Source organism: Puntigrus tetrazona, chromosome 10, assembly GCF_018831695.1.
Source record: "Puntigrus tetrazona isolate hp1 chromosome 10, ASM1883169v1, whole genome shotgun sequence".
NCBI lineage: Eukaryota > Metazoa > Chordata > Actinopteri > Cypriniformes > Cyprinidae > Puntigrus > Puntigrus tetrazona.
The window spans coordinates 15,838,815-15,866,401 of NC_056708.1; the positions used below are offsets into that span (position 1 = coordinate 15,838,815).

Consider the following 27,587-nt stretch of genomic DNA (forward strand, 5'->3'; position numbering starts at 1 on the left):
AATCTAGACTCAAAACTCATCTGTTTAGTTGTGCATTTACAGAATGAGCACTGTGCTGCGTCCGAACTGTTTGCTTCTTTTATTTTAAACTGTTTTAAATCAATCTCTTTGCTTTAAATTCAATTTATCTTAAATCAGTGTTTTTATTTTATTTTAATTTATTTTATTGTTATTTAAATGTGCTATATAAATAAACTTGCCTTGCCTTGTGTGTGTGTGTGTGTGTGTGTGTGTGTGTGTGTGTGTGTGTGTGTGTGTGTGTGTGTGTGTGTGTGTGTAGTGTTATGTGTAGTGTTTTCATGATTTAAATGATTTAAATGTTTCTTTCCATAGACAACGGTTTTTACAAACTTTATATCTCCAAACCCTAAACAGAACCCAAATATTTCAAAGAAAACAATGTTTATTGTAATTTATAATGTGTTTTCCTCCGAAAACAGAGAATAGGAGCTCCATCACTGTGAAGGTGAAGACCGAGAGCTCTGGCATCTGGACAGCTGTGGCAGGAACCTCAGGAATGGAGCGGCCATGATGGGACAAACAAAAAGGGCAACTAAAAGAAGTATGTACATATATACAATATGTACACATCTCCCGGAAGCAGTACCGCCAGACGCTAATACTGCTTCCTCAAGCCAAGGCGCAAGACGCTACACAAGGCTTGCTCTCGCCCGCAAGACGCAAAAAGCGAGAGGAGGGATGAAAGCACCTCCCGCTGCAGCCCGCAAGACGCAAAGCTGCAAGAGAGGCGCCAACCGGAGTGGTCCTATAAGACGACCTAAAACAAAACAGAACAAAACGTTTGGACACATTTTGGTTACTTCCCATAAGAAAAATTTATTATTTTAAGCTGATGTAAAGGTTCACTACCATAAACCAGTTGTGGGACCTGATTTGCCCCAGACCAAGTCGCCGGATTGGCTTCTCGTGGAGAAGAACCCTTAGTAAGTCACAGCATTCTGTGTGCAGGAAAGTACATCGTTTTATGGCCTCACACTTCACGGCTGCTCTATTTGATCATGTTATTTTATTCCAAGCTCTAAGATGTTTTGTATGATTCTGACATATTCATTTTTTTTTTTTTTTTTTTTTTTTTGCGATGAAGATCTTACCCTGTGACAGGCCAGGTTTGGACCACTTGTTGTGCTCCAGCAGGAGCAGGTCCTGGTAACTAGGGAAATCTCCACACAACAATGTGAACATTACAATCCCTAGTGACCAGACCGTCGCCGGCCAGCCTTGGTACTCTCCCTGCGGTGGTACTCAGGAGGAGAGTACTCTGGTGTGCCTGGAGCAGAGTAGAGTTTGTGTGAAGTTTGTATAATATCGCAGCCTGATTGTTCTGTATCTATTAGGAGGAAACGAATTGTGTCATACATACCATGGTATGACTTGAACGGTGAACTTCCCAGAATGTCCCCACATCCGAAGTCGATCAGCTTGACTTCGGATGTCTCCTGTTGATGAGAAGGTTCTCAGTTTGACGTCACGGTGGAGCACTTTACGGAGGCAGCACATGTGTGCGGCGTTTGTCGCCTGCCACATGATCTGCCGTGTTTTCTCCTCGTCCAAGCTTCCACCGTGACGCCTGATGAACTCAACCAGATTCTCACAGGGAGAGGGACATTCCAGGACCATGACGTAGTGGTCAGAGTGATCCGTCCAGTCCAGCAGTCTGATGATTTCTGGCACTCTGTGACCTTTATTCGCCATGATAGTGAGGGCAATCTCTTTTGGGAGAGGGTCTGGATGATCAGGCTAGAAGAAATGTGTTTTTTTTATTACATGAGAGTGGTTACTCCAATTTAGTCTTTTAGTCTTGAACCAGGTTGTTTATTTGATTTGTGATTAATATTCAAATTCATATTCATATATATATATATATATATATATATATATATATATATATATATATATACATATATATATAGCACAATTACTTACAATTGATATACATTCCATGTGCTCTGTCTTTGTGACGTATTTCAAAGCCACCTGATGAACAAAAAAATAAACAAATGAATACATACATGTATATATTATTTAAGACACACTGAGAAAAGGGGTTTAGATGATAAAACATTTGCTAGCTTGTTATATTTTTGACTTACTTTAAGATTATCCTCCAGACGTGTACCTTCGTACACCACACCAAATCCACCTTTGCCCAGCTGCTCACCCACAGCGTAACGGCTGAAGATGTAGTCTATTAAAAGATAAAATAACAATGTTTCACCACGTGAGATGCTGCATTTAGTCTAAAACAAAGTTTTGGTTTTTTTAACATTTAACAGTAATGTTTTAAATCTGCCATGGAATAAATAGGTTATCATGCCTGTATGTATACTGTTGTGAGTTTTAGATACTGTGCGTGAGGGTGCTGAAAGTTTTACATGGACTAACTACAATTCTAGTTAAAAAAAAAGGTGTTCTCGTGGCATAGATGTATCATGTACCATCACTACTTCTGCCTGCCTGTGTGACCTTCCTCTTCTCTCCCTCATCCTGCTGCTGCTCCTTCTCTCTCTGACCTGAGCTGCTCTCTGGAGGTTTTTTAGCAGCTCTAAAGAAAGCATGCAGTCTCCGCCACCACTTTTTGCACTTTCTTTTCTCCTTTACTCTCTCTGCCTTCATCCCCTCCTTCTCCTCCTCCTCTCCTCTTCCTATGTCTCCCTCCTCCACTCCTCCTCCTCCATCCTCCACTTCTCCTCCTCCTCCTCCTCCTCCAGCACCAACAGGGGTCTCATCGCGGGGATGAAGCTGTTGAACCGCCCTGTTGGTGCTGGGTTTTGGGGGTGTACTTGGATGGTGATCGTACACCTCGCTATCCGTCATCGGACTTACTTTTGTCACTCGTTGTCCCATCGCTGTGAAAACTCACACCACTACAACAAACCCACGAAGATTCGAAAAATGTCACGCGCTTTATATACCCCGCGAGTTCTATTCGAACGCGGTCTATGGTGTCATAAGGCTTTGATCGCCTCAGAACGTCCCGTTCGGTCCCATCAATAAAATTTGATACAAAATAAATACATTAATAGTGTATTACATTATTATTTATTTAAATCTGTACATAATACATGTGTAGGCCTAAAGGATTTCAAATAAATATTTCATTATTGATAACAGTTAATATTATTGAGTAAATATATTCGCTAAAAAAAAAAAAAATCAATAAACGCATGTAATTTTTAGTTTGGCATTTATTTGTAAAGGCAGACATTGAATGTGGTTTAAGTTTAAGTTCGGGCTTACTATATCTATAAAAGATTTTCCGTTGTCATACAGCAAGCAGTCCGACATCTGATTATTTAGCTGTCGGTGTGTTTGTCAAGTTGTTAGTTTCTCCAGTAGAGGGCATCTATTCAACATGTAACAACAGAAATAATATCTTTTCCTCAAATGCTAGAAACACTGAAAACAGATTTGCTCTTTAAATGAGTCTGTCTTTGAATATTTGAAGTTGATTTTGTGTGGAGAACCACGGTCTTCTCTCTGAGAAAATGTATGAGTTCACCTGTTTACTTTTACTGTTTCCTAAATTTTTTATTTTTTAAAACGTGTCGTGTATCGTGTTTCTGTTGGAAGAGAGCACAGAGCATCCTGACCTGTTCATTCTGAGTGCTGTGTGTCTCACGGTGATAAACCAAACGCTGAAGCGATGCTCTCCTCGCGCGTGATGCTCCTCTCAAAGACAGTAAACCTCTCGCGAGAGCTCCCCAAAGGCAGGATGCATGGCCTGGTGCACTAATTGATATAGTCAACTTCAAAAATGTACATAGAAAGAAACGAGAATCATCCAAAAAAGACTCATCCAAAACGCTGCTGCCAGGATTCTGACTCGAACCAGAAAATCAGAGCACATCACACCAGTCCTCAGGTCCTTACACTGGCTTCCAGTGACATTTGGAATTGATTTTAAAGCACTTTTACTCATTTATAAAGCACTCAATGGACTAGGACCTAAATACATCGCATGAGATATGATCACTATTTATACACCTAACAGACCACTCAGATCACTAGGATCAAGTCAGTTAGAAATACTAAAGGTTCACACCAAACAAGGAGAATCTGCTTTTAGTTATTATGCTGCTCGCATCTGGAACCAGCTTCCTGAAGAGATCAGATGTGCTGAAACATTAGTCACTTTTAAATCTAGACTCAAAACTCATCTGTTTAGTTGTGCATTTACAGAATGAGCACTGTGCTGCGTCCGAACTGTTTGCTTCTTTTATTTTAAACTGTTTTAAATCAATCTCTTTGCTTTAAATTCAATTTATCTTAAATCAGTGTTTTTATTTTATTTTAATTTATTTTATTGTTATTTAAATGTGCTATATAAATAAACTTGCCTTGCCTTGCCTTGTGTGTGTGTGTGTGTGTGTGTGTGTGTGTGTGTGTGTGTGTGTGTGTGTGTGTGTGTGTGTGTGTGTGTGTGTCAGGTTCAGGTTATGTTAGGTTTTCATGATTTAAATGTTTCTTTCCATAGACAACGGTTTTTACAAACTTTATATCTCCAAACCCTAAACAGAACCCAAATATTTCAAAGAAAACAATGTTTATTGTAATTTATAATGTGTTTTCCTCCGGAAAACAGAGAATAGGAGCTCCATCACTGTGAAGGTGAAGACCGAGAGCTCTGGCATCTGGACAGCTGTGGCAGGAACCTCAGGAATGGAGCGGCCATGATGGGACAAACAAAAAGGGGCAACCAAAAGAAGTATGTACATATATACAATATGTACACATCCCCCCCGGAAGCAGTACCGCCAGACGCTAATACTGCTTCCTCAAGCCAAGGCGCAAGACGCGCACACAAGGCTTGCTCGCCCGCAAGACGCAAAGGCGAGAGGAGGGATGAAAGCACCTCCCGCTGCAGCCCGCAAGACGCAAAGCTGCAAGAGAGGCGCCAACCGGAGTGGTCCTATAAGACGACCTAAAACAAAACAGAACAAAACGTTTGGACACATTTTGCTTACTTCCCATAAGAAAAATGTATTATTTTAAGCTGATGTAAAGGTTCACTACCATAAACCAGTTGTGGGACCTGATTTGCCCCAGACCAAGTCGCCGGATTGGCTTCTCGTGGAGAAGAACCCTTAGTAAGTCACAGCATTCTGTGCAGGAAAGTACATCGTTTTATGGCCTCACACTTCACGGCTGCTCTATTTGATCATGTTATTTTATTCCAAGCTCTAAGATGTTTTGTATGATTCTGACATATTCATTTTTTTTTTTTTTTTTTTTTTTTTTTTTTTTTTGCGTGAAGATCTTACCCTGTGACAGGCCAGGTTTGGACCACTTGTTGTGCTCCAGCAGGAGCAGGTCCTGGTAACTAGGGAAATCTCCACACAACAATGTGAACATTACAATCCCTAGTGACCAGACCGTCGCCGGCCAGCCTTGGTACTCTCCCCTGCGGTGGTACTCAGGAGGAGAGTACTCTGGTGTGCCTGGAGCAGAGTAGAGTTTGTGTGAAGTTTGTATAATATCGCAGCCTGATTGTTCTGTATCTATTAGGAGGAAACGAATTGTGTCATACATACCATGGTATGACTTGAACGGTGAACTTCCCAGAATGTCCCCACATCCGAAGTCGATCAGCTTGACTTCGGATGTCTCCTGTTGATGAGAAGGTTCTCCAGTTTGACGTCACGGTGGAGCACTTTACGGAGGCAGCACATGTGTGCGGCGTTTGTCGCCTGCCACATGATCTGCCGTGTTTTCTCCTCGTCCAAGCTTCCACCGTGACGCCTGATGAACTCAACCAGATTCTCACAGGGAGAGGGACATTCCAGGACCATGACGTAGTGGTCAGAGTGATCCGTCCAGTCCAGCAGTCTGATGATTTCTGGCACTCTGTGACCTTTATTCGCCATGATAGTGAGGGCAATCTCTTTTGGGAGAGGGTCTGGATGATCAGGCTAGAAGAAATGTGTTTTTTTTATTACATGAGAGTGGTTACTCCAATTTAGTCTTTTAGTCTTGAACCAGGTTGTTAATTTGATTTGTGATTAATATTCAATTTTTATATTTTTATATTATATATATATATATATATATATATATATATATATATATATATATATATATATATACACAATTAAGCGTACTTACAATTGATATACATTCCATGTGCTCTGTCTTTGTGACGTATTTCAAAGCCACCTGATGAACAAAAAAATAAACAAATGAATACATACATGTATATATTATTTAAGACACACTGAGAAAAGGGGTTTAGATGATAAAACATTTGCTAGCTTGTTATATTTTTGACTTACTTTAAGATTATCCTCCAGACGTGTACCTTCGTACACCACACCAAATCCACCTTTGCCCAGCTGCTCACCCACAGCGTAACGGCTGAAGATGTAGTCTATTAAAAGATAAAATAACAATGTTTCACCACGTGAGATCCTGCATTTAATCTAAAACAAAGTTTTTGGGTTTTTTTAACATTTAACAGTAATGTTTTAAATCTGCCATGGAATAAATAGGTTATCATGCCTGTATGTATACTGTTGTGAGTTTTAGATACTGTGCGTGAGGGTGCTGAAAGTTTTACATGGACTAACTACAATTCTAGTTAAAAAAAAGGTGTTCTCGTGGCATAGATGTATCATGTACCATCACTACTTCTGCCTGCCTGTGTGACCTTCCTCTTCTCTCCCTCATCCTGCTGCTGCTCCTTCTCTCTCTGACCTGAGCTGCTCTCTGGAGGTTTTTTAGCAGCTCTAAAGAAAGCATGCAGTCTCCGCCACCACTTTTTGCACTTTCTTTTCTCCTTTACTCTCTCTGCCTTCATCCCCTCCTTCTCCTCCTCCTCTCCTCTTCCTATGTCTCCCTCCTCCACTCCTCCTCCTCCATCCTCCACTTCTCCTCCTCCTCCTCCTCCAGCACCAACAGGGGTCTCATCGCGGGGATGAAGCTGTTGAACCGCCCTGTTGGTGCTGGGTTTTGGGGGTGTACTTGGATGGTGATCGTACACCTCGCTATCCGTCATCGGACTTACTTTTGTCACTCGTTGTCCCATCGCTGTGAAAACTCACACCACTACAACAAACCCACGAAGATTCGAAAAATGTCACGCGCTTTATATACCCCGCGAGTTCTATTCGAACGCGGTCTATGGTGTCATAAGGCTTTGATCGCCTCAGAACGTCCCGTTCGGTCCCATCAATAAAATTTGATAGAAAATAAATACATTAGTAGTGTATTACATTATTATTTATTTAAATGTGTACATAATACATGTGTAGGCCTAAATGATTTCAAATAAATATTTCATTATTGATTGCAGTTGTTAATATTTTTGAGTAAATGTATTCGCTATTAAAAAAAAAAATTAAATCAATGCATGTCATTTTTAGTTTGGCAATTTATTTAAGGCAGACATTAAATGTGGTTTAAGTTTCCAAAAATGTGTTACTATATCTATAAAAGATTTTCCGTTGTCATACAGCAAGCAGTCCGACATCTGATTATTTAGCTGTCGGTGTGTTTGTCAAGTTGTTAGTTTCTCCAGTAGAGGGCATCTATTCAACATGTAACAACAGAAATAATATCTTTTCCTCAAATGCTAGAAACACTGAAAACAGATTTGCTCTTTAAATGAGTCTGTCTTTGAATATTTGAAGTTGATTTTGTGTGGAGAACCACGGTCTTCTCTCTGAGAAAATGTATGAGTTCACCTGTTTACTTTTACTGTTTCCTAAATTTTTTTATTTTTTAAAACGTGTCGTGTATCGTGTTTCTGTTGGAAGAGAGCACAGAGCATCCTGACCTGTTCATTCTGAGTGCTGTGTGTCTCACGGTGATAAACCAAACGCTGAAGCGATGCTCTCCTCGCGCGTGATGCTCCTCTCAAAGACAGTAAACCTCTCGCGAGAGCTCCCTAAAGGCAGGATGCATGGCCTGGTGCACTAATTGATATAGTCAACTTCAAAAATGTACATAGAAAGAAACGAGAATCATCCAAAAAAGACTCATCCAAAACGCTGCTGCCAGGATTCTGACTCGAACCAGAAAATCAGAGCACATCACACCAGTCCTCAGGTCCTTACACTGGCTTCCAGTGACATTTGGAATTGATTTTAAAGCACTTTTACTCATTTATAAAGCACTCAATGGACTAGGACCTAAATACATCGCAGATATGATCACTATTTATACACCTAACAGACCACTCAGATCACTAGGATCAAGTCAGTTAGAAATACTAAAGGTTCACACCAAACAAGGAGAATCTGCTTTTAGTTATTATGCTGCTCGCATCTGGAACCAGCTTCCTGAAGAGATCAGATGTGCTGAAACATTAGTCACTTTTAAATCTAGACTCAAAACTCATCTGTTTAGTTGTGCATTTACAGAATGAGCACTGTGCTGCATCCGAACTGTTTGCTTCTTTTATTTTAAACTGTTTTAAATCAATCTCTTTGCTTTAAATTCAATTTATCTTAAATCAGTGTTTTTATTTTATTTTAATTTATTTTATTGTTATTTAAATGTGCTATATAAATAAACTTGCCTTGCCTTGTGTGTGTGTGTGTGTGTGTGTGTGTGTGTGTGTGTGTGTGTGTGTGTGTCAGGTTCAGGTTATGTTAGGTTTTCATGATTTAAATGTTTCTTTCCATAGACAACGGTTTTTACAAACTTTATATCTCCAAACCCTAAACAGAACCCAAATATTTCAAAGAAAACAATGTTTATTGTAATTTATAATGTGTTTTCCTCCGAAAACAGAGAATAGGAGCTCCATCACTGAAGGTGAAGACCGAGAGCTCTGGCATCTGGACAGCTGTGGCAGGAACCTCAGGAATGGAGCGGCCATGATGGGACAAACAAAAGGGGCAACTAAAAGAAGTATGTACATATATACAATATGTACACATTATCCCAGAAGCAGTACCGCCAGACGCTAATACTGCTTCCTCAAGCCAAGGCGCAAGACGCTACACAAGGCTTGCTCGCCCCGCAAGACGCAAAGGCGAGAGGAGGGATGAAAGCACCTCCCGCTGCAGCCCGCAAGACGCAAAGCTGCAAGAGAGGCGCCAACCGGAGTGGTCCTATAAGACGACCTAAAACAAAACAGAACAAAACGTTTGGACACATTTTGCTTACTTCCCATAAGAAAAATGTATTATTTTAAGCTGATGTAAAGGTTCACTACCATAAACCAGTTGTGGGACCTGATTTGCCCCAGACCAAGTCGCCGGATTGGCTTCTCGTGGAGAAGAACCCTTAGTAAGTCACAGCATTCTGTGCAGGAAAGTACATCGTTTTATGGCCTCACACTTCACGGCTGCTCTATTTGATCATGTTATTTTATTCCAAGCTCTAAGATGTTTTGTATGATTCTGACATATTCATTTTTTTTTTTTTTTTTTTTTTTTTTTTTTTGCGATGAAGATCTTACCCTGTGACAGGCCAGGTTTGGACCACTTGTTGTGCTCCAGCAGGAGCAGGTCCTGGTAACTAGGGAAATCTCCACACAACAATGTGAACATTACAATCCCTAGTGACCAGACCGTCGCCGGCCAGCCTTGGTACTCTCCCCTGCGGTGGTACTCAGGAGGAGAGTACTCTGGTGTGCCTGGAGCAGAGTAGAGTTTGTGTGAAGTTTGTATAATATCGCAGCCTGATTGTTCTGTATCTATTAGGAGGAAACGAATTGTGTCATACATACCATGGTATGACTTGAACGGTGAACTTCCCAGAATGTCCCCACATCCGAAGTCGATCAGCTTGACTTCGGATGTCTCCCTGTTGATGAGAAGGTTCTCCAGTTTGACGTCACGGTGGAGCACTTTACGGAGGCAGCACATGTGTGCGGCGTTTGTCGCCTGCCACATGATCTGCCGTGTTTTCTCCTCGTCCAAGCTTCCACCGTGACGCCTGATGAACTCAACCAGATTCTCACAGGGAGAGGGACATTCCAGGACCATGACGTAGTGGTCAGAGTGATCCGTCCAGTCCAGCAGTCTGATGATTTCTGGCACTCTGTGACCTTTATTCGCCATGATAGTGAGGGCAATCTCTTTTGGGAGAGGGTCTGGATGATCAGGCTAGAAGAAATGTGTTTTTTTTTATTACATGAGAGTGGTTACTCCAATTTAGTCTTTTAGTCTTGAACCAGGTTGTTAATTTGATTTGTGATTAATATTCAAATTTTTATATTACATTGTATATATATATATATATATATATATATATATATATATATATATATATATATATATATATATATACACAATTAAGCGTACTTACAATTGATATACATTCCATGTGCTCTGTCTTTGTGACGTATTTCAAAGCCACCTGATGAACAAAAAATAAACAAATGAATACATACATGTATATATTATTTAAGACACACTGAGAAAAGGGGTTTAGATGATAAAACATTTGCTAGCTTGTTATATTTTGACTTACTTTAAGATTATCCTCCAGACGTGTACCTTCGTACACCACACCAAATCCACCTTTGCCCAGCTGCTCACCCACAGCGTAACGGCTGAAGATGTAGTCTATTAAAAGATAAAATAACAATGTTTCACCACGTGAGATCCTGCATTTAATCTAAAACAAAGTTTTTGGTTTTTTTTAACATTTAACAGTAATGTTTTAAATCTGCCATGGAATAAATAGGTTATCATGCCTGTATGTATACTGTTGTGAGTTTTAGATACTGTGCGTGAGGGTGCTGAAAGTTTTACATGGACTAACTACAATTCTAGTTAAAAAAAAAGGTGTTCTCGTGGCATAGATGTATCATGTACCATCACTACTTCTGCCTGCCTGTGTGACCTTCCTCTTCTCTCCCTCATCCTGCTGCTGCTCCTTCTCTCTCTGACCTGAGCTGCTCTCTGGAGGTTTTTTAGCAGCTCTAAAGAAAGCATGCAGTCTCCGCCACCACTTTTTGCACTTTCTTTTCTCCTTTACTCTCTCTGCCTTCATCCCCTCCTTCTCCTCCTCCTCTCCTCTTCCTATGTCTCCCTCCTCCACTCCTCCTCCTCCATCCTCCACTTCTCCTCTTCCTCCTCCTCCTCCTCCTCCTCCTCCAGCACCAACAGGGGTCTCATCGCGGGGATGAAGCTGTTGAACCGCCCTGTTGGTGCTGGGTTTTGGGGGTGTACTTGGATGGTGATCGTACACCTCGCTATCCGTCATCGGACTTACTTTTGTCACTCGTTGTCCCATCGCTGTGAAAACTCACACCACTACAACAAACCCACGAAGATTCGAAAAATGTCACGCGCTTTATATACCCCGCGAGTTCTATTCGAACGCGGTCTATGGTGTCATAAGGCTTTGATCGCCTCAGAACGTCCCGTTCGGTCCCATCAATAAAATTTGATACAAAATAAATACATTAATAGTGTATTACATTATTATTTATTTAAATCTGTACATAATACATGTGTAGGCCTAAAGGATTTCAAATAAATATTTCATTATTGATAACAGTTAATATTATTGAGTAAATATATTCGCTTTAAAAAGAATTAAATCAATGCATGTCATTTTTTAGTTTGGCATTTTTTTTGTAGGCAGACATTGAATGTGGTTTAAGTTTCCAAAAATGTGTCGGGCTACTATATCTATAAAAGATTTTCCGTTGTCATACAGCAAGCAGTCCGACATCTGATTATTTAGCTGTCGGTGTGTTTGTCAAGTTGTTAGTTTCTCCAGTAGAGGGCATCTTTTCAACATGTAATGTTCATATTTGATTTAATTATTTTGGAATCTCAAGGCGTAAACCCCCATCAGTCAGTAATAACCTTAAGAGCATCATTTAAAGAATAAACGACTACGCAATAAAACAGGGCAAAATGACAAAAGTGCAATTTTCCAGGTCTGAAAACTAGTTTTCGGTGACTGGGAATTCTAACAGCAAAGTTGTTAATATAGAGACTACATACTGTAAATAAAAATTTTTCGTTTAGTTAGTTAGGCTAACATCCCATTTGTTTCCAGTACAGCAGGCCTTTACGGAGACGGTGGTTTTTATGACCTATACCGCAAATAACCGCCAGAGGGCAAATTTTTTTTGCCTTCATTTTCATGATGTATGAGGCACACTTGATAGAGACAAATACAAATCAGAAATGTATAAATTAAACTCTATGGGTGCTTGATGCTCTCAACAAACCAAACAGCAAGCCACTTTCTAGCTTTAGAAACTATAATTATTCGCGCAATAAGAATTTCACCACTAGTGGCATAGAAATGACTTGCTTCGCCTTTTAGTACACTATGATAGTTCACCCAAAAATGTAAACTCCCACCAAGCATTTTTCCCCCAGCAAATCAAGATACGACATTTCTTAATCGTAACTGAACATTAAAAACATACCAAATGATTAACTGATGTTAACTTCAAGTATGCAACTTTTATAGTATTCATAGGTAATGATAGTGACCCACCCCTTTTCAGCGTTCGAAAAAATTCTCCCTGGATTTTCACTTTCAGTTACTGCAAACGCTTACAACAAATTCTCTTTCAAAAAAACATGTCTGAAGTTTTGTCTTCTTTTTGAAATATTTTGAAACCGTATGCTGAATTCAGTATGTCAAAAGGTAAGCTTCTAAAATGTTCTCATTTTACATAGCTGAAGCAAATCCTCCAAACATTTGGTACATTTGAGCATGAAGAAGCTCTCTGATGTTATCTAAAATAGATTTGTGATTTGCTCAGCTTTAACTCAACTGGTGGCACTAGCAATCTAGCATCAAGGCTACGCATATTTTAATGCAAAGTGTATTTTGAACTAAAAACGTTGCTTATTAAGTAATGTTAGCTAATTAGGTATACGTCAACAAATCTTAACAAATGCTTTTGTGGACTTCTTTACAAGCGATGGCCAAACTGAAGAGTTCTGTGGAGGCTTTTTTTCTTCTGGGTGCAAACAGCTGGTGTAAGTGTCTGGTGGGAAATAATATTCTTGGGTTTGAACATTTCCTTCCAAAGAAGTCCACGAGTGATGAAGAGGTGTCACTGCAGATAGGTGCCCAGTGGATTACAGTTATCAATGAGCCTCGGACCGTAATTAAAAGCTATATGGAGGCATCATCTAGACGTCCGTGTATGATTTTATTTGTTCTGCAACGTGACCATGTTTCTCAGAGGGATGTAGAAACATTTGCACATTTTCAGCCAATGTTCGGAAAGAAAATGGACGAAAATACTGTTGTGGTTCTCGTGAGCAGTGATACTAAGACAACAGCAAGGCCAAACGAGGTAACAAACGAACACCTGGAGAAGGTTCTCTGTCGGAGTGGAAGGAGAGTGTGTGATTTTAACAAAAATCTTAAGAAAAGCGACTTCATCGAAGAGCTGATTGCGTGTTGGAAGAGTCGGCCCGAGTTGCACATACACGAGCATGAAAGGTAAGACCAAAAAATGTTTATCTTCGTGATTGGATGCATTCCAAAGAAAAAATATATATATATATATATATATATATATATATATATATATATATATATATCAATCAATATAATTTATTTTATCAATCAACTGAATTTAGCTCCTCAACTGGGGCTCGTACATGTCTGTGGAAAGGAAGATCTGGAAACAACAGGAAGCAATGACCCAAGAGCATATTTCCGGTAGAATTCATAATAATATCAATGGGGGAAATTATTCCAAGTCTGTGGAAATGGAGACATGCAGATCGGAGGAAGAAATGGCACAAAAGCATGCATCAGGTATCATCTATTATGATTCTACATTATAAAATAAGAATATAACCAAAACATATTCAGCATTTCTATAGTAAGCTATGATACACATCTACTAAGAAAGAAAGAAAGTTCTATGCCGACTGAAATAATTTTGTAAACTTTAGGGGAGCAATTTTTATATAATGAGGCGATAATTACCAATTAGTTTGATACTTCCTAGGCTATTACAGTTCTTTGTTTAAACAAGGTTTTGGGCTAAATGCATTCGACTTTGTAATATTTGATTCAGTTCAAATGCACAAAAAGTTATGGCTTTGAATTTTGGGTCAGTAAATCAGATTTTAGATATTGTATGTGGGCCAACACATTCTCCAAGTGGTGTACACAGAAAGATTTTAGACAGAAGATTTCAACAGATATGGTACGATGCTGGTACCAAGATGAGGATAAAAAGCAACGAGTGAAAAACATGACGCTAATTGTACACTTTAAACCAAAATGAACTTGTTTCAGGAGGCAACCGAGGAGGTAACCAAGCTGCTATCAAGAAGAAAAACACCTTGACCGTCGTGCTTCTGGGACAGACGGGAAGTGGAAAGAGCGCCACGGGAAACACCATCCTCAGAAAGCGTCATTTTGAATCGCATGCCAGTTCCGTGCCAGTAACACAGGTGTGTCAGACGGCAGAGGAGACTGTCTGCGGAGTCAAAATCAGGGTCATTGACACCCCAGATTTTTTTGACGAAGATCTAAAAAACAAGCAAGAACAGATCAAGAAGTGCAAAGAGCTCACTCAGCCGGGGCCTGATGTGTATTTGCTGGTGATGGAGCTCGGCCGTTACACAGATGGGGAGAGAGAAATAGTTCAGAACATAAAAAGGGCGTTTGGTGCAGGGGTGGTGAAAGAAACCATTGTTCTGTTCACTAGCAAGGAGAAATTAAGAGGGAAGACCGTAGCAGAGTACATTAAAAACACAGACGCGCAGCTGCAAGAGCTGATTAGAACATGCGGCTCAAGGTGTCACGCATTTAACAACAATGATCACAATGTTTCACAGGTCGAGAGGCTGTTACAGATGATTTTGGAAATGAAAAAGAAAAATGGAAATACTGACACAGAACGCTATTTATCTTGTGTGGAATCAGAGAAAAAAAACTGCAGAATTCAGTAAAGACCGGCAATTAATTGTTCTGCGCTAGTAGTTTGAAAAACTCAAATAATACACAGTACATCAAATAATAGACAGTACATCAGTGTTATGTTGCATGTATTATCAAGCGTAAGTACAAATAAAGATGTGTGTTTTCTTCAAAAAGGCTAGTGCATTACTGTTTCATCGGTCATGTAGAAACAGCTAGGTCAAAACTAAAACTTCTGAAACTCATGAAAGGCACAGAAAACAAATGTGCCAACTTCTGCACGTCGTTTTTTAGTCAGAGGCAAGTATTCAAAGAATGCGGTCCTACACGTTACAGACATGTTTGCTTACACTAAGCTTGCATCCTGACAGCAAGAGATTGTAAACTACATTCTGACTGGTTTGATAATTAAGATTTCTTCCTTGTATGAAAAATCGATGAAGAATGTATTTCCTTCTGAAAAACATACTGCACATCTGATCAACAGAAAACACATGCAGGTGCACTGATTCCTCTTCTGATTATTGATATGTTTATTACATATATATATATTCCTTTTCTTGTTTATGTTCTAGTTTAAATATTAATACCATTTTTTTCTTGTGCTGAACACAAACAAATATATTTTGAAATATGTGGAAAAAGTTGATGGTCCCTATTAAATTCCACAGTATATACAAAAATACTATAGAAGTCAATGTCATCAGCTAAAAAATAAATCAGTTGTGTTTACTTTAAAATGCTGTTGCTATGATCTTCACAGAAAAAATATATAGTTACAACATAGTAGGTTTTACAAATTACTAATATCTGTTTTGAACAATCGCTGCATAATGAAGCAGAGAAACATCTAACGTGAAGTGCACAGAATTCTGGGATTTTTTTTTTTACTGTAAATTATACAATGACTTCTCTTTTCTCTATACATTGGACTACAGTATACATTAAATGTAACAACTATTAACTATAGTATGGAAACTATTTATCCTGTTTTTACTATAGCATTTTTACTGTTAAAATCACGATCATTCTGCACATGATCTCCTTTCATTTTTTCTTATAAATGTTTCATTATGCAATATTTTTATTACATATTTAAAAGAGACTGAATCCAAGATTTGATCATAACATAGTATCATAAGAGATTTACAAGCGATTTTAAAAGGCTGGATATTTTTACATCAAAATTAGGTTAAAAAATAGGTTTTTCAGGGCAGCATGAAGGTTAAAAACATGTTTTCTAAGAACTAACAAAAAGTTCCTGGAGCAAAATCATGTTGTTTAACTAATAAACCAAAAGCGTTTATGAAGCAAATTAAGATGCTTCGTATAAAAAGGTCTAACAAATGAATAAATGTACAAAGGCAAGTTTTCTAGTCAGTAAAAATATTTTATTATGTTATCAATTTTTCATTTTATTCTGTATTTATTCATTTATTTATTCATTTGATGGGCAAAAATGGATGTGCAAACAGCTCTTGCTTTTACATGATGAACGTTTTACTTCTAATGAACACTTTTACAGTTTTACTCTTATACAAAGATTAGAGATTTTAACATATTTTAAAATACAATGGAAAAAAATACTGTTATACATAAATATTCATAGATTACTTGAAGAAGATAGAATGAAGACAGTTATACATTTATGTCTACAGTATTTTACAACAGACTTCTGATGTATTTAATTATAGTATCACTATATTAAGCTTACCAGTAGATTCCCTGCCTGAACTGGATTGACTATTAATATCTGCTGTATCAAGTTAAGACAAGTCTTAAACATATTTATGGAAAAATCAAAGGTCATATGCGATCCAGTACATTAAGTAGTTCAGATATATAATGACTGATCTCAAACAAAGTCTCTGAAAACAATTCCAAAATCAAGTGCCTTCATATTAGATTCACAAGCATCTACGTATAATTATTCATTCCACTATGTGCTGCACAGTCCAATCAAAATAACCTCATATTCCACTGCGTCACATCACATAAATTGTGTTTATCTTCCTAAGATGTCTAAGTCTCTTTATTAAGTGCTAAACTGTTCGTAAAGGCCTTCTAACAATACTTGCTGGAACAAGGCAACTCTGTTGTCAAGAATCCCAAGAAAGCTAAACTGATACTCTAGAAGCTCTGCGACTGCTCTCTCCACTTTCTGCTGCTGAATCCTTTCTTCTGCCTCTTTGAACATTTCCTGAGTGAAGCATTCACCCCCATTCGCCGCCACCATTTCATCAATTTTCATAATCAGTTTTCTCACTTGACCTCGATTTCCCCCATCAGTGTTATCAAAAACGACATATCTACTACCACAACTCTGGATCACTTTACGGAGTTCTACATGGCCGGATTTCACATAGTCTTCGATTTTTTGGCCATTGAGCGCATCCCCATGAGTGAAGACCACTATCATGTATTTCGAAGCTTCTTCTCCGAAGAGCTCTTGCAGGGCTTGGACTGATCTTTGCTCCTCGGTGGTGAAACGGCCAATTTGTATCACCAGCAGGAACACGTGAGGACCTGGTGCTGAGACCTGGATACATCTCACTATTTCTCTTTTGATGAGGTCTTTTGATTTGCTGGTATCCAAGATTCCTGGCGTGTCAATCACATAAATCTCTCTCTGGTCGCTGACCATCGCTTTTTTGCACCGTTCAGTGACAGAGTTCGCAGAAGGGCTTGATTCAAAAACCTCTCTGCCGAGGATGTTGTTTCCAACAGCACTTTTTCCCACTCCAGTTTTTCCGATCAATACTATGCGTAGCCGTGGACCTATGGTGACAGCAAAGGATAAAAAAAAAAAAAAAAAGATAATGAAACATATTAATTTAATTGCATACAGAGACAGAGAAGGGGATGCCCAAGACACAGCAAAAACTGAATTTTGCATTTTAAAGCCTGGGCCATTATACTGTTTCATAGTAATGAACATCATGAGGCAAATATATTAAAAACGATACTAGATAACGATATGAGTCATACTCAGCACTTATTCAGCTGTATTATTTGTATATTACACTTATCTGCCCTTTAGCTTTACTTGAAGTTAGCTTATTATTGTGGAATAATTGGAATACTGCCAATAATCAAACAATAAGACATTAGACACTTTTCATTTAGACGTTTCTAAACGATTTAAGCATAAGAAATGTTTGAGCAGTCATGGGCTTTCAGCATATTACTAAAAACCATACTAATCTTACCTTGTGGAATATAAGAGCGAAAACAACATAGGCAACAGTCCATTTTCTTCAGCAACAGTGTCTCCCGACAGTGAATAAAACTGTGTTTTCGCGACACTATTAGTAGATTTTCCAGTGAGACCGCCTGTCTATTTTTGTGGGTTTGTAAAAAGCTGGCTTTTACTTTCATTTGCTCACTCTTTTCCTGCTTCTCCTCATGACAGAGGTGTTTCTCGCAACCTGGTGAACAGACTGGAAATTCAACATGCCAAAAGGTAAAACACAGTTCTTAATTTCAATTGTTTTTTTGTGTTTTGTTTTTTAAAGATGTTTCAGCGATGTTTATATTCTTTCTCAGTTTCTATATGTTTACTTCAAAGCCATTTCTTGAATTTATTGGTGAGAAATCCATTTTAATTCTTCGTAGGAGAAAATAAAACAGCTTCAGGCAAAGTTTTTGACAACGACAGCGTTGTCACCGTGGTGCTGCTGGGACAAAACAGCACTGATAAATGCCTGATAGGGAACACCATGCTCGGATATAACTGCTTCCAGCCAGGAAAGTCCATGTATCAAAAGGCTCTGGGAAGAATGAGGGACGAGCTGCTCTACATTATAAACACCCCAGATCTTTTCTGGAGACTATGCCAAGAACCAGAAGCTAACACTATAGAAGAGATGAAGCCATCGTACACAGGTCCACGCATGTTCCTCCTGGTACTCCACGATAAACAGCTCTCCCAAGAAGAGGTGGAGATGTTCACCCAACTGAAGGAGAGATTCGGAGAGAGAATGACGAAAAACATTACCGTAGTTTTGATCGACAGCAGAGAGACATCAAGACAGTCCTGCAACATAGAGGATATTTACCTCAAACAGATTTTACGTGAATGTGATGAGAGAATTTGCGTCTTCAGCAAAGATGCGGCAGAATCAGATCTGGTCAGAGAGCTTTTGATACATATTACAAAAACGTCAGAGAAGCTAGAAGTTGACAGTGGCAGGTAGACTTTTACAAATGGAAACATTTGGTATTGCCTCACGCATTGTTCACAAAGCTAATTTCTGTCGTTTTCTTTATCCTGTAGATTATATGAAGACATGAGCAAGCATGTTCATCAGAAGGAAAAAGATGAGACAGAACATCAGACAATTCCAGGTAAAGCTTATGTTTAAATATCTGAAATTAGTAATATTATTATTAGTAGTAGTAGTACTATACATATACATATATATATATAATATATATGTAATATTAATAAGAGACTTCTTTAATAAACAAATTAATTAGTAATACATTGAAAACCTTTTTTGTTTTATTCATAAGGGGAGAGTGTGAATGTTAAGCCATTTGAAGGTGACTACAAGATCATCACCATGGTGCTTCTGGGAGTGAACAGCAGTGACAAGTGCCTGATAGGGAACAGTATTCTCCAGCATGACTGCTTCATCGCTGGAAAAGCCATTTGTGAGAGGGTTGTGGCTAGAGTAGCCGATCAGATGGTCTGTATTGTCAATACCCCTGACCTTTTCCATAAACCGGGCCCAGATCCAATAGCTGACAGTATGGAGGAGATGAAGCCATCATACGCAGGCCCACGTGTCTTCATCATGGTACTGCAGGAGAAAACTCTTTCACAGGCAGAGATGGAGATGTTCGCCCAACTGAAGGAGAGATTTGGAAAGAAACTGATCGAAAACATGTTTGTTGTGACAATAGGTAGCAATGAAAGTAACTTAAGAGAGACCTTTGAAGCTGATAAGACCCTCAAAAAGATTCTACATGAGTGCAAGGGGACAATTTATGTTTACAGGAGTAATGTGAAAAGCACTGAGCTGGTCGAACTGCTTATAGGACAAAACAGCAACACACAGGAATCTGAGAAAAACTGAATATTATGGATCAGCTCAGCGTGTTACTGAAGTCGTGCCATAAAACTGATTTTGTCGAGATATGATCGGTGTAATGTCTAAGTGTAACCAAAAGATGGTGCAATAAACATATGTAACAATTCCTTCATGCAATCTTAATATATCACGCATCTGAAATAAATCACTGTTCAAACATATCCTTTGCTATGTTGTTTCCAGTAAAAGGCTGTAATAGAAATAATAGATGTAAACTTGACATGTAACATGTTTTTTTTTTTTTTTACCGTTTTACCTTGTACCTAGAATAAATCAGTAATACTTTATTAGCCGAATTTAGTCATATTCCAGTTATAACTAAATTATATATATTATAAATTAATGCATTAAGACAGTTTCGAAAAAAAGGCAACAAAGAAAGAAAACTGGCTCAGCGCGTTATACCAGATTTTGGACAAGCCCTCATGCATTTAAGACAAGTGCATTTTTCACTTTCGTTTATTTACCAGTGTAACTGAGTGCTTGAGACACGTTCGACTTGACTGCGTCTGGTAAAACAAGCCATCATGTCACAAAGTAAGTAAGCCTTTCTTTAAATACATTTTAGCATTCAAATATTTGAATATTTATTTTAAGATTGCAGAAAGGGGTTTTCTTCTCAAGTATATGTGAATCGCAAATTAACGTTGCATAGATTGCGAAATAAAGTATCATTTTCTCATGGCTAGATTTCAAAAAGCTATGAATTACTCTTGTGATTTGTTATAGTGGAGAATGCAAAGGTGGAGCAATCCGGTGGAGGTGACAAGATCACTTTGGTACTGCTGGGGAAGAACAGCAACGATAAGACTATGATAGGGAATGCTGTCCTAAAGGCGAACCATTTCAAAGCCGGAAACGACACGTGTGCAAGAGCTGAAGAAAGAGTAGATGAGCAGATGTTCTGTATCATCAACACTCCAGGCGTCTTCCACAGAGAAACAGACAATATAGAGGAAATAAAGCTCCGATATCCAGGGCCACGTGCTTTTCTTCTGGTTCTGCAGAACAAGCAGCTCTCACCAGAAGAGTTGGAGATGTTCAGCTGGCTGAAAATGAGATTTGGAGAGAAAATGTTGGAAAATACAATTGTAGTGCTAATTGATAGTCAGGAGAAAACAGCTGAAGAACTATATGGCCAAGCGGATGAGAATCTCAGAAAACTTCTAGATGAGTGCGGACGGAGAATTTGCGTTCATGACAAGACAAAAGATAACGAGCTGACCGTACAGGTGGTGAAAGAATGGAAGAGAATACATGATAAGCCGGTTAAAGAATCGAGCAAATCAGCACCTACTGAGGGGTAGGTAGTAATGAAATTGATTAAAAAAAAAAAAATAAGAGTCTGTTCTTATATATGAAACTTATAATTTAACCTGTAACATTATCTCAATCCTGTAGGATATACGAGGAGATTGATACGGCATACGTAAAAATGAAGCAAATAAAAGAAGTGCAATGGATGTCTGAAAACAGTAAAGGTATATCTTACAAATATGACCAAATCAACAGATACTAATCTTCTATCAATCTATACTAGTCAAGTGATCTCAATTTACCATAACTAAAAACATCCTAAATGTGAAAAAGGGTAAAGCATGCATGTTGTGCATTCATATTGCGAAGGATTCATGTTTTTTTCAAATATTTGCTTGAATTTATCACAGCGAGTAGCACCCCGACATCTGGAAGTGCGTGCGTGATGACAGTGGTCCTGCTGGGAAAGATAAGCAACAACAAGTGCCTTGTAGGGAACACAATTTTTCAAAAAGACCATTTCCGATCAGAGAAGGTCACCTGTGAGAAGATTGTAGATAATGTTGGTGGAGACCAGGTCTGCATTATCTACACTCCAGACAGGTTTCATAAACCGAGCGCATCGGATCCAGAAGCTGAAGGTATGGAGGAGCTGAAGCCATCATACGCAGGTCCTCGTGTGTTCCTCCTCATACTTCAGGACAGAAAGGCGTCACCAGAAGAAATGGAGATGTTTACTGAATTAAAGAAAAAGCTTGGACCGAAAATGGTTGAACAAACAATTGTGCTGGTTAAAGATAAAAAGGCATCTTCAAATTCCATGGACATGCCGTTGTCATTCAGAAAGGAGCACGAGATAATCCTGAATGAGTGTGGAAACAGACAGTGTGTTTACAGCAAACAGACGAAGAATAACGAACTAATCAAAGAACTGATGAAATACAAAGAAAGCAAGAATCAAAGACCAGAAACTGAGAGAGTAAGGTATGAAAAATAGTTACGAGCAACTGCGAGAAATTGAATTCATTTACAAATATCAAACACTCTTTCTGTTCCAGGTGGACGCATGATAAAATGTTGACTCCAAACCAACCAGGTAACAACGCCTTTGACAGCTAGTAGGTAACAATAGGTATCATCAAACTGAAACTTACTGTATCTTCTGACTAATTCTAACTCGGCAGATAAGACTCATCCACAAAAACCTTTGACCATCGTGCTGCTGGGACAGACCGGATGTGGGAAGAGTGCTACAGGAAACACCATCCTAAGAAAGCAACGCTTTGAATCGCATGCCAGTTCTGTGCCAGTAACGAAGGAGTGCAAGATGGCAGAAGAAACCGTCTACGAAAAGAGGATTAGGGTTATAGACACCCCAGATTTCTTTAGCGAAGACCTTAAAAACCAGAAGGAACAGATAATGAAGTGCAAAGAGCTCGCTCAGCCAGGGCCCGACGCGTATTTGCTGGTGATGCAGCTCGGTCGTTTCACGGAGGGCGAGAGAGAGGTTCTCCCACACCTGAAGAGAGAGTTTGGTGAGGACGTGATTTTAAAGACTGTGATCCTTTTCACGGGGAAAGAGAAGCTGAAGCACAAGACTTTAACCGATTACATCTATGGCAGTGACGAAGAGCTTCAGGAACTTATCAAAACCTGCCATTCAAGATGTTATGCATTTAACAACAACAACGAGAAATGCAATCATCAGGTGAAAAAACTTCTGGAGATAATTTCTGACATGCAGAACAGTGGCGTAGCAAGTCATTACAGCTATAAAAAGAAGCATAAGGATATCAAAGAATGTAGCATCTTTTAAGACGGTGTGCACAAAAACAATTGGGGAACATTTTTAATTTTGCTCATTATGGTTAATCTACAGTTGGCTAGGTGAAATCTTAAGGATGCATATTTAATTGTACCTGTGTTTACCATATTCTTCAGACAGCAGATATCTGGTGATTTTACTAGGAAAAATATTTAAATTAATTAAAATCATTAAACCATGCACATGTGCCTTTTTTTTCTGCAACTCTGGCTTCCTCTGGTGGCCAAATCGTCCCAAACAGAATTCGACAGTGTACTACATTTTACAAGAATTTAAAACGTTAACATCTAGTCACTCTTTTCTGAATTTCAAGCATATTATGACCCAAGAAAAACACAGAAGAAATCCATCATTACAAAACCTTTTATTAATGTTTGACTGGATGAACGGTGTCCAATTAGCATATTTACAGACAATTATCTACATACTGGAATGAGCAGTTGGACGAAAACCGGAGTCAAGAAGTGGAGTCAAGGAGGAAGGCGAGCACAAAGATTAAGAAAATGAAACTAGACCAAAGTAGAGTACAACAACTCTAGATTCAGCCCACAGAGCCTGGTAAAGCCAAGTACCAAACTGCTATTGTTTAAGCGTGCCCATATATCTGCCAATCATATGAAATGGCTTAGATGGTAACAGAATTGTGAATCCATTGAACCAGACACCACCGCAGACGAAGAGTAGTAAAATGCATTTTCCCAAAACATCTTAACAAATAACTTCAGACATGCGCACCAAAATTCTGCACTTGACAGACTTCTGTCTTGCACTTGGATTTAGGATGATTCTTCATCGATCTTGGGTGCCAGGTAATATTTGACGTGTCCCATGTCTGCAATTTTGTACTCGACCACTGCAAACGAAAAAAGGATAATCATTTAAATCGTTTCGACTCAAAAGGAAATTTGATACGGGCATGCGAGCATTTATCGTACCTAGTGGAATATCTGCAGACATGCTAAGAGTGACCGTCTTGGACAGAGGGGTGGCTTTGGTGAAGAAGTTCAGGTAGTTCAATGCAAAAATAAGCTGCACTGGCTCATTCATCTCAATTGTCACCTGTAGGGAACACAACATTGTAAATCACCTGTCGCACCTGGCATTCGCTGGTGATTTTGCAGATGTTAAAAGAACGTTACCGCTTCATCCTCCTTGTCGACATTGCTGGTCTGTGAGAGCTTGATGTTGCCTGTGCCCAGCTCTCCACTAGCAGAGAACTTCACACCGTCTTTGGCGCAGGAGATCATGACGGCATCGCCGATCTGTGACAGATCCCTGCAGATTCGGGCAAATTCACCAGAGGGCATCTTTACCACACAGCTGTATTCCTGCTCCTGAAGTAAAAAGAATGAAACACGATTATTGAAAAAACAAAAAAAGCAAAAACCATGTATAGTCATATCAGTATTCGTAAAGTAAACTTACTGGAATGCCAAGCTGCTCTACATCCAGATCCATAAGTTTCATCTCATAATCGGACACTTTCTCCTGATCTGAAAATGAATTTGACGTTCAGCAAAAGGCCCTTACTGTTATAAATCAGAGTACACTACAAATAACGTATTAGGTATACAAGTGTAATAAAGTTTTATGAACTCACTGAGTGTTTCAAAAACAAGTGCCAAAGAGTCCGCATTGTCTTCTGCCCTAAGTGTGATGATATCTTCATTTCCAGCACACTTAAGAATCTTTGACATGCTAGAAAACAAAAAAGAATAATAAAACATTTTTGAATCGCACACAGAATAGCATTCTGAATAAAATGAGTTACAAAAACCCTAGTTTTCCTTTTTAAAACGCTTAAAATACATTCTCATATTTGACTATCCGTTCAAAATGCGGTTCTCGTCTCTTTTTAACCAAGTTTTTATTGTCTTGTGGTGAAGTCATATTGTCATTCAGCAACCCGGCTCTTTTTCGCGCCAACCAGCTTGAGCGCGGGTAAATGACGTCACGCTCAGCAGAGGAGGAGGAACGCAGGAAACGTTCTACGCGCCAAATAAAAACCCTTTTTGAACTGCAACTACTTAGTACACGTTAAAATACAGCATGTCAACTATACTAACAATCTTAAAAGGAGCAAACCCCATTTTTACGTCTAACAAACGGCGGGCTCCTTTAAGATCGGGCAGCCGGGCAAGAACAGACATGTTCAGCTTTCACGATCCGAGCGGTTACATGACGAATAACGCTACATTTCCATCGCTTCCAACAGTAACGTTACCTGCTCAAATTGACACCCATGGCCAGGTTTCTGTCGCAGCGGTAGGAGTCGAATCCATCGCTCCGGAGCGTGAGCTGCACCAGAGACACATGAGATGAATCCATGCTCTGCAGCGATATGCCCGAGGAGCTGACATCCCAGCAGGCTTCGGTGATGAGGTCTTTCAGGGCCTCCAGAACCTTCTTAAGGATTGATCCTTGAACGAGACGTGCCTCAAACATTGTGCTTCTTTTTACGGGAGGACAAATAAAGTTATACAATTCTTGTTACGACACAAGCGCGGCCTGGCTTTTTGCTCCTCTTGTCTAAAAGTGCTGGAACGCAGTAAGTTTAGCCTATCAAAGTGCTTTAGCACCAGCACGTACAGATCCAAAGACTAAAAGAACCGCACGCGCGTCTATCTCGTCTTCTCTCGAGGCTCTGAATGTATCTGCGCGCGCTTTTGCTGGGGCTTTCATAAACTGACCCACTCTTAACTTCGTCACTTCCTGTGACGCTGGACTCCTCCTGGAACTCGTACGGAAGTACAGCCACTGACCACAAGAGGGCGCCATCTTATATATATATATATATATATATATATATATATATATATATATATATATATACACACACACACACACATATTTTAATGGTTAAAACGGAAATTAACAATTTTAATAAGAATTTTAATAAAAAAATTTAAGAAATCCTACATGTATGATATAAATATCTGGGTGTATATATAAAATACATATTCATACATATAAAAAACGAGCATATATATATATATATATATATATATATATATATATATATATATATATATATATATATATATATATATATATATATATATATATATATAATGCTCCTGCAGTTTGATAAATTAATATTGAAAACATTTTTTGAACTGCAGCTGTTGGCCACAAGAGGACACCATTTCCAGCCTCAATTATTAACTTGAGCCATATTGTTTGCAGTTTGTTTTTACTATTTTGCTGTTATTGGAAGACATTTGTTACCTTTGTAACTTATGTTTCTACAAAAAGTGCAAATATAATTTGAAAAGTTAAAAATAATTAAATAAGCTATATATAATTAATATGAAGACATAAGGGGAGGGGAGTTTCCTGACCAGACTGTGTGTATGTATGTTATAAAAGTGCAAGTAAAAAGGATTATATAAAAATAGTTGACCCATGGATGAATGTTATGGTGCAGAAAACGTCTGACGATTCTTTTGCAGTCTCCTGCATTAAATGCTGAAAGCTATCAACAACATGACCTCAAATTGTGTAAGCATTCCTCCACAGCATGTTCTAACACACACCGAGTAGGGGATATTAGAACATCAGTGTAGGTGTGAATGATAACGCTCTCAGAATGGGATCAAGTGGTGACTCATGAAGTGAAACTCGAGAACAGTTTCATCACTGTCCCATCTTGCAGGCAGAATCCTCACCAGCTGGTTTTACTGCGGTTTTCTTGTTTTCCCACTTTAGCCCCAAAACCCCTGAACCCACCCAGCTGAAGTGGGGTGGAATTTCCCAGTGCTAGTAAACAACTGTAAAAGAGTCTCTGATTTAAAAGCCCCTATCGTGACTGCCAAGTTTCCTGTGATGATTGCGATACCACCATTGCAAACTTGACCTAAAACCCAATTTCGAGTCAGTCTGAGCCCTCAAGACTTCGACTTTGTGTCTCCCAAGAGACACTCCACATCCATCTATGTTTATTCAAACATCCGTTAGGGTTAGGCTGTTCTTCTCTGTATTAAATTATAGCTGTAGCACCATCTTTTTTTCTGGGAACTTGGAAGAGGGGCAGGATATATTGAAATGAACCATAACAATATGAACAGGAAGGAAGCGTAGGCCGAGCGGTCCTGAGGAACATGGGGAGGGAATTCAAGTCCGACGCTTTCTTTTCGGCTTGCAGTCCCTTGAGATTATAGAAGCCACTGCTGCAGGCATGTGCAGGCCACAATGGCACTCTCAACTACACAAACAACTGTCTTTGAAAAACGGGCTATTTTACACTGAAATAATACTAAATGACAATTTGGTTACTGTAATAAAGAATCAAGATTAACTCTTTGAACAAATGATTGCTTTACTGAAGCATGCAACAAAGGAAAACTCAACAGCCCTTGCAAAAGAAGAGAGCGCTAGCATTACTTAATAAATAAATAAGTAATATTAGAAAAGTTGTGAAAAGCCATGAGACAATATTTTGGCATTAAAAATGCGTACTTTCTATCAAGACAAAAATACATTAAAATACCTGTGCAAGAAGTAGCTTTTCTGTGTAGCAAAAATTAAATGCAATAAAATGTAACTTGGTGGAATTTGGAAGACAGAACTTTAAT

At 38.9% G+C, this 27,587-nt stretch overlaps 5 protein-coding genes, 2 long non-coding RNA genes and 1 pseudogene across 8 annotated transcripts; 3 read left to right on the plus strand and 5 right to left on the minus strand.

The window, feature by feature from the left end:
* Positions 1–698: 698 nt before the first annotated feature.
* On the minus strand, positions 699–1,252 carry LOC122352641. Its single transcript, XR_006251904.1, has 3 exons — positions 1,113–1,252; positions 871–959; positions 699–778 (listed from the first exon to the last, which is right to left on the minus strand). It is a non-coding gene; the product is annotated as an uncharacterized LOC122352641 (long non-coding RNA).
* Positions 1,253–1,536: 284 nt separating this feature from the next.
* On the minus strand, positions 1,537–3,723 carry LOC122352598. The gene is made up of 4 exons (XR_006251891.1): positions 3,612–3,723; positions 2,112–2,206; positions 1,945–1,995; positions 1,537–1,758 (listed from the first exon to the last, which is right to left on the minus strand). It is a non-coding gene; the product is annotated as an uncharacterized LOC122352598 (long non-coding RNA).
* A 1,139-nt stretch (positions 3,724–4,862) lies between these two features.
* Positions 4,863–7,904, minus strand: LOC122352478 (annotated as a pseudogene).
* A 1,070-nt stretch (positions 7,905–8,974) lies between these two features.
* LOC122352473 (serine/threonine-protein kinase pim-1-like) lies at positions 8,975–11,178 on the minus strand. Its single transcript, XM_043249875.1, has 7 exons — positions 11,076–11,178; positions 10,441–10,535; positions 10,276–10,326; positions 9,695–10,073; positions 9,425–9,601; positions 9,179–9,267; positions 8,975–9,086 (listed from the first exon to the last, which is right to left on the minus strand). Exons 1-7 carry the CDS (start codon positions 11,176–11,178, stop codon positions 9,075–9,077), a joined length of 906 nt encoding a protein of 301 aa, XP_043105810.1. The 3' UTR covers positions 8,975–9,074.
* A 1,296-nt stretch (positions 11,179–12,474) lies between these two features.
* Positions 12,475–16,869, plus strand: zgc:172131 (uncharacterized protein LOC100002821 homolog). 2 transcript variants are annotated; one of them, XM_043250584.1, is made up of 4 exons: positions 12,475–12,588; positions 12,867–13,398; positions 13,553–13,719; positions 14,209–16,869. In XM_043250584.1, the coding sequence occupies exons 1-4, from the start codon at positions 12,579–12,581 to the stop codon at positions 14,865–14,867; spliced, it is 1,368 nt and encodes a 455-aa protein (XP_043106519.1). In that variant the 5' UTR covers positions 12,475–12,578; the 3' UTR covers positions 14,868–16,869. The 2 variants fall into 2 exon arrangements, with proteins under 2 accessions (XP_043106519.1, XP_043106520.1); XM_043250585.1 differs by having other exon boundaries at positions 13,574–13,719.
* Positions 16,870–18,048: 1,179 nt separating this feature from the next.
* Positions 18,049–20,092, plus strand: si:ch211-139n6.3 (GTPase IMAP family member 8). Its single transcript, XM_043250586.1, has 4 exons — positions 18,049–18,298; positions 18,451–19,027; positions 19,112–19,182; positions 19,351–20,092. Exons 1-4 carry the CDS (start codon positions 18,289–18,291, stop codon positions 19,914–19,916), a joined length of 1,224 nt encoding a protein of 407 aa, XP_043106521.1. The 5' UTR covers positions 18,049–18,288; the 3' UTR covers positions 19,917–20,092.
* A 292-nt stretch (positions 20,093–20,384) lies between these two features.
* LOC122352860 (GTPase IMAP family member 8) lies at positions 20,385–23,193 on the plus strand. Its single transcript, XM_043250582.1, has 6 exons — positions 20,385–20,468; positions 20,661–21,234; positions 21,333–21,412; positions 21,599–22,172; positions 22,247–22,284; positions 22,373–23,193. The coding sequence occupies exons 1-6, from the start codon at positions 20,459–20,461 to the stop codon at positions 23,002–23,004; spliced, it is 1,908 nt and encodes a 635-aa protein (XP_043106517.1). The 5' UTR covers positions 20,385–20,458; the 3' UTR covers positions 23,005–23,193.
* Positions 23,194–23,362: 169 nt separating this feature from the next.
* Positions 23,363–25,716, minus strand: pcna (proliferating cell nuclear antigen). Its single transcript, XM_043250587.1, has 6 exons — positions 25,238–25,716; positions 24,614–24,711; positions 24,439–24,506; positions 24,153–24,347; positions 23,949–24,072; positions 23,363–23,866 (listed from the first exon to the last, which is right to left on the minus strand). Exons 1-6 carry the CDS (start codon positions 25,456–25,458, stop codon positions 23,790–23,792), a joined length of 783 nt encoding a protein of 260 aa, XP_043106522.1. The 5' UTR covers positions 25,459–25,716; the 3' UTR covers positions 23,363–23,789.
* Between the last annotated feature and the right edge of the window lie 1,871 nt (positions 25,717–27,587).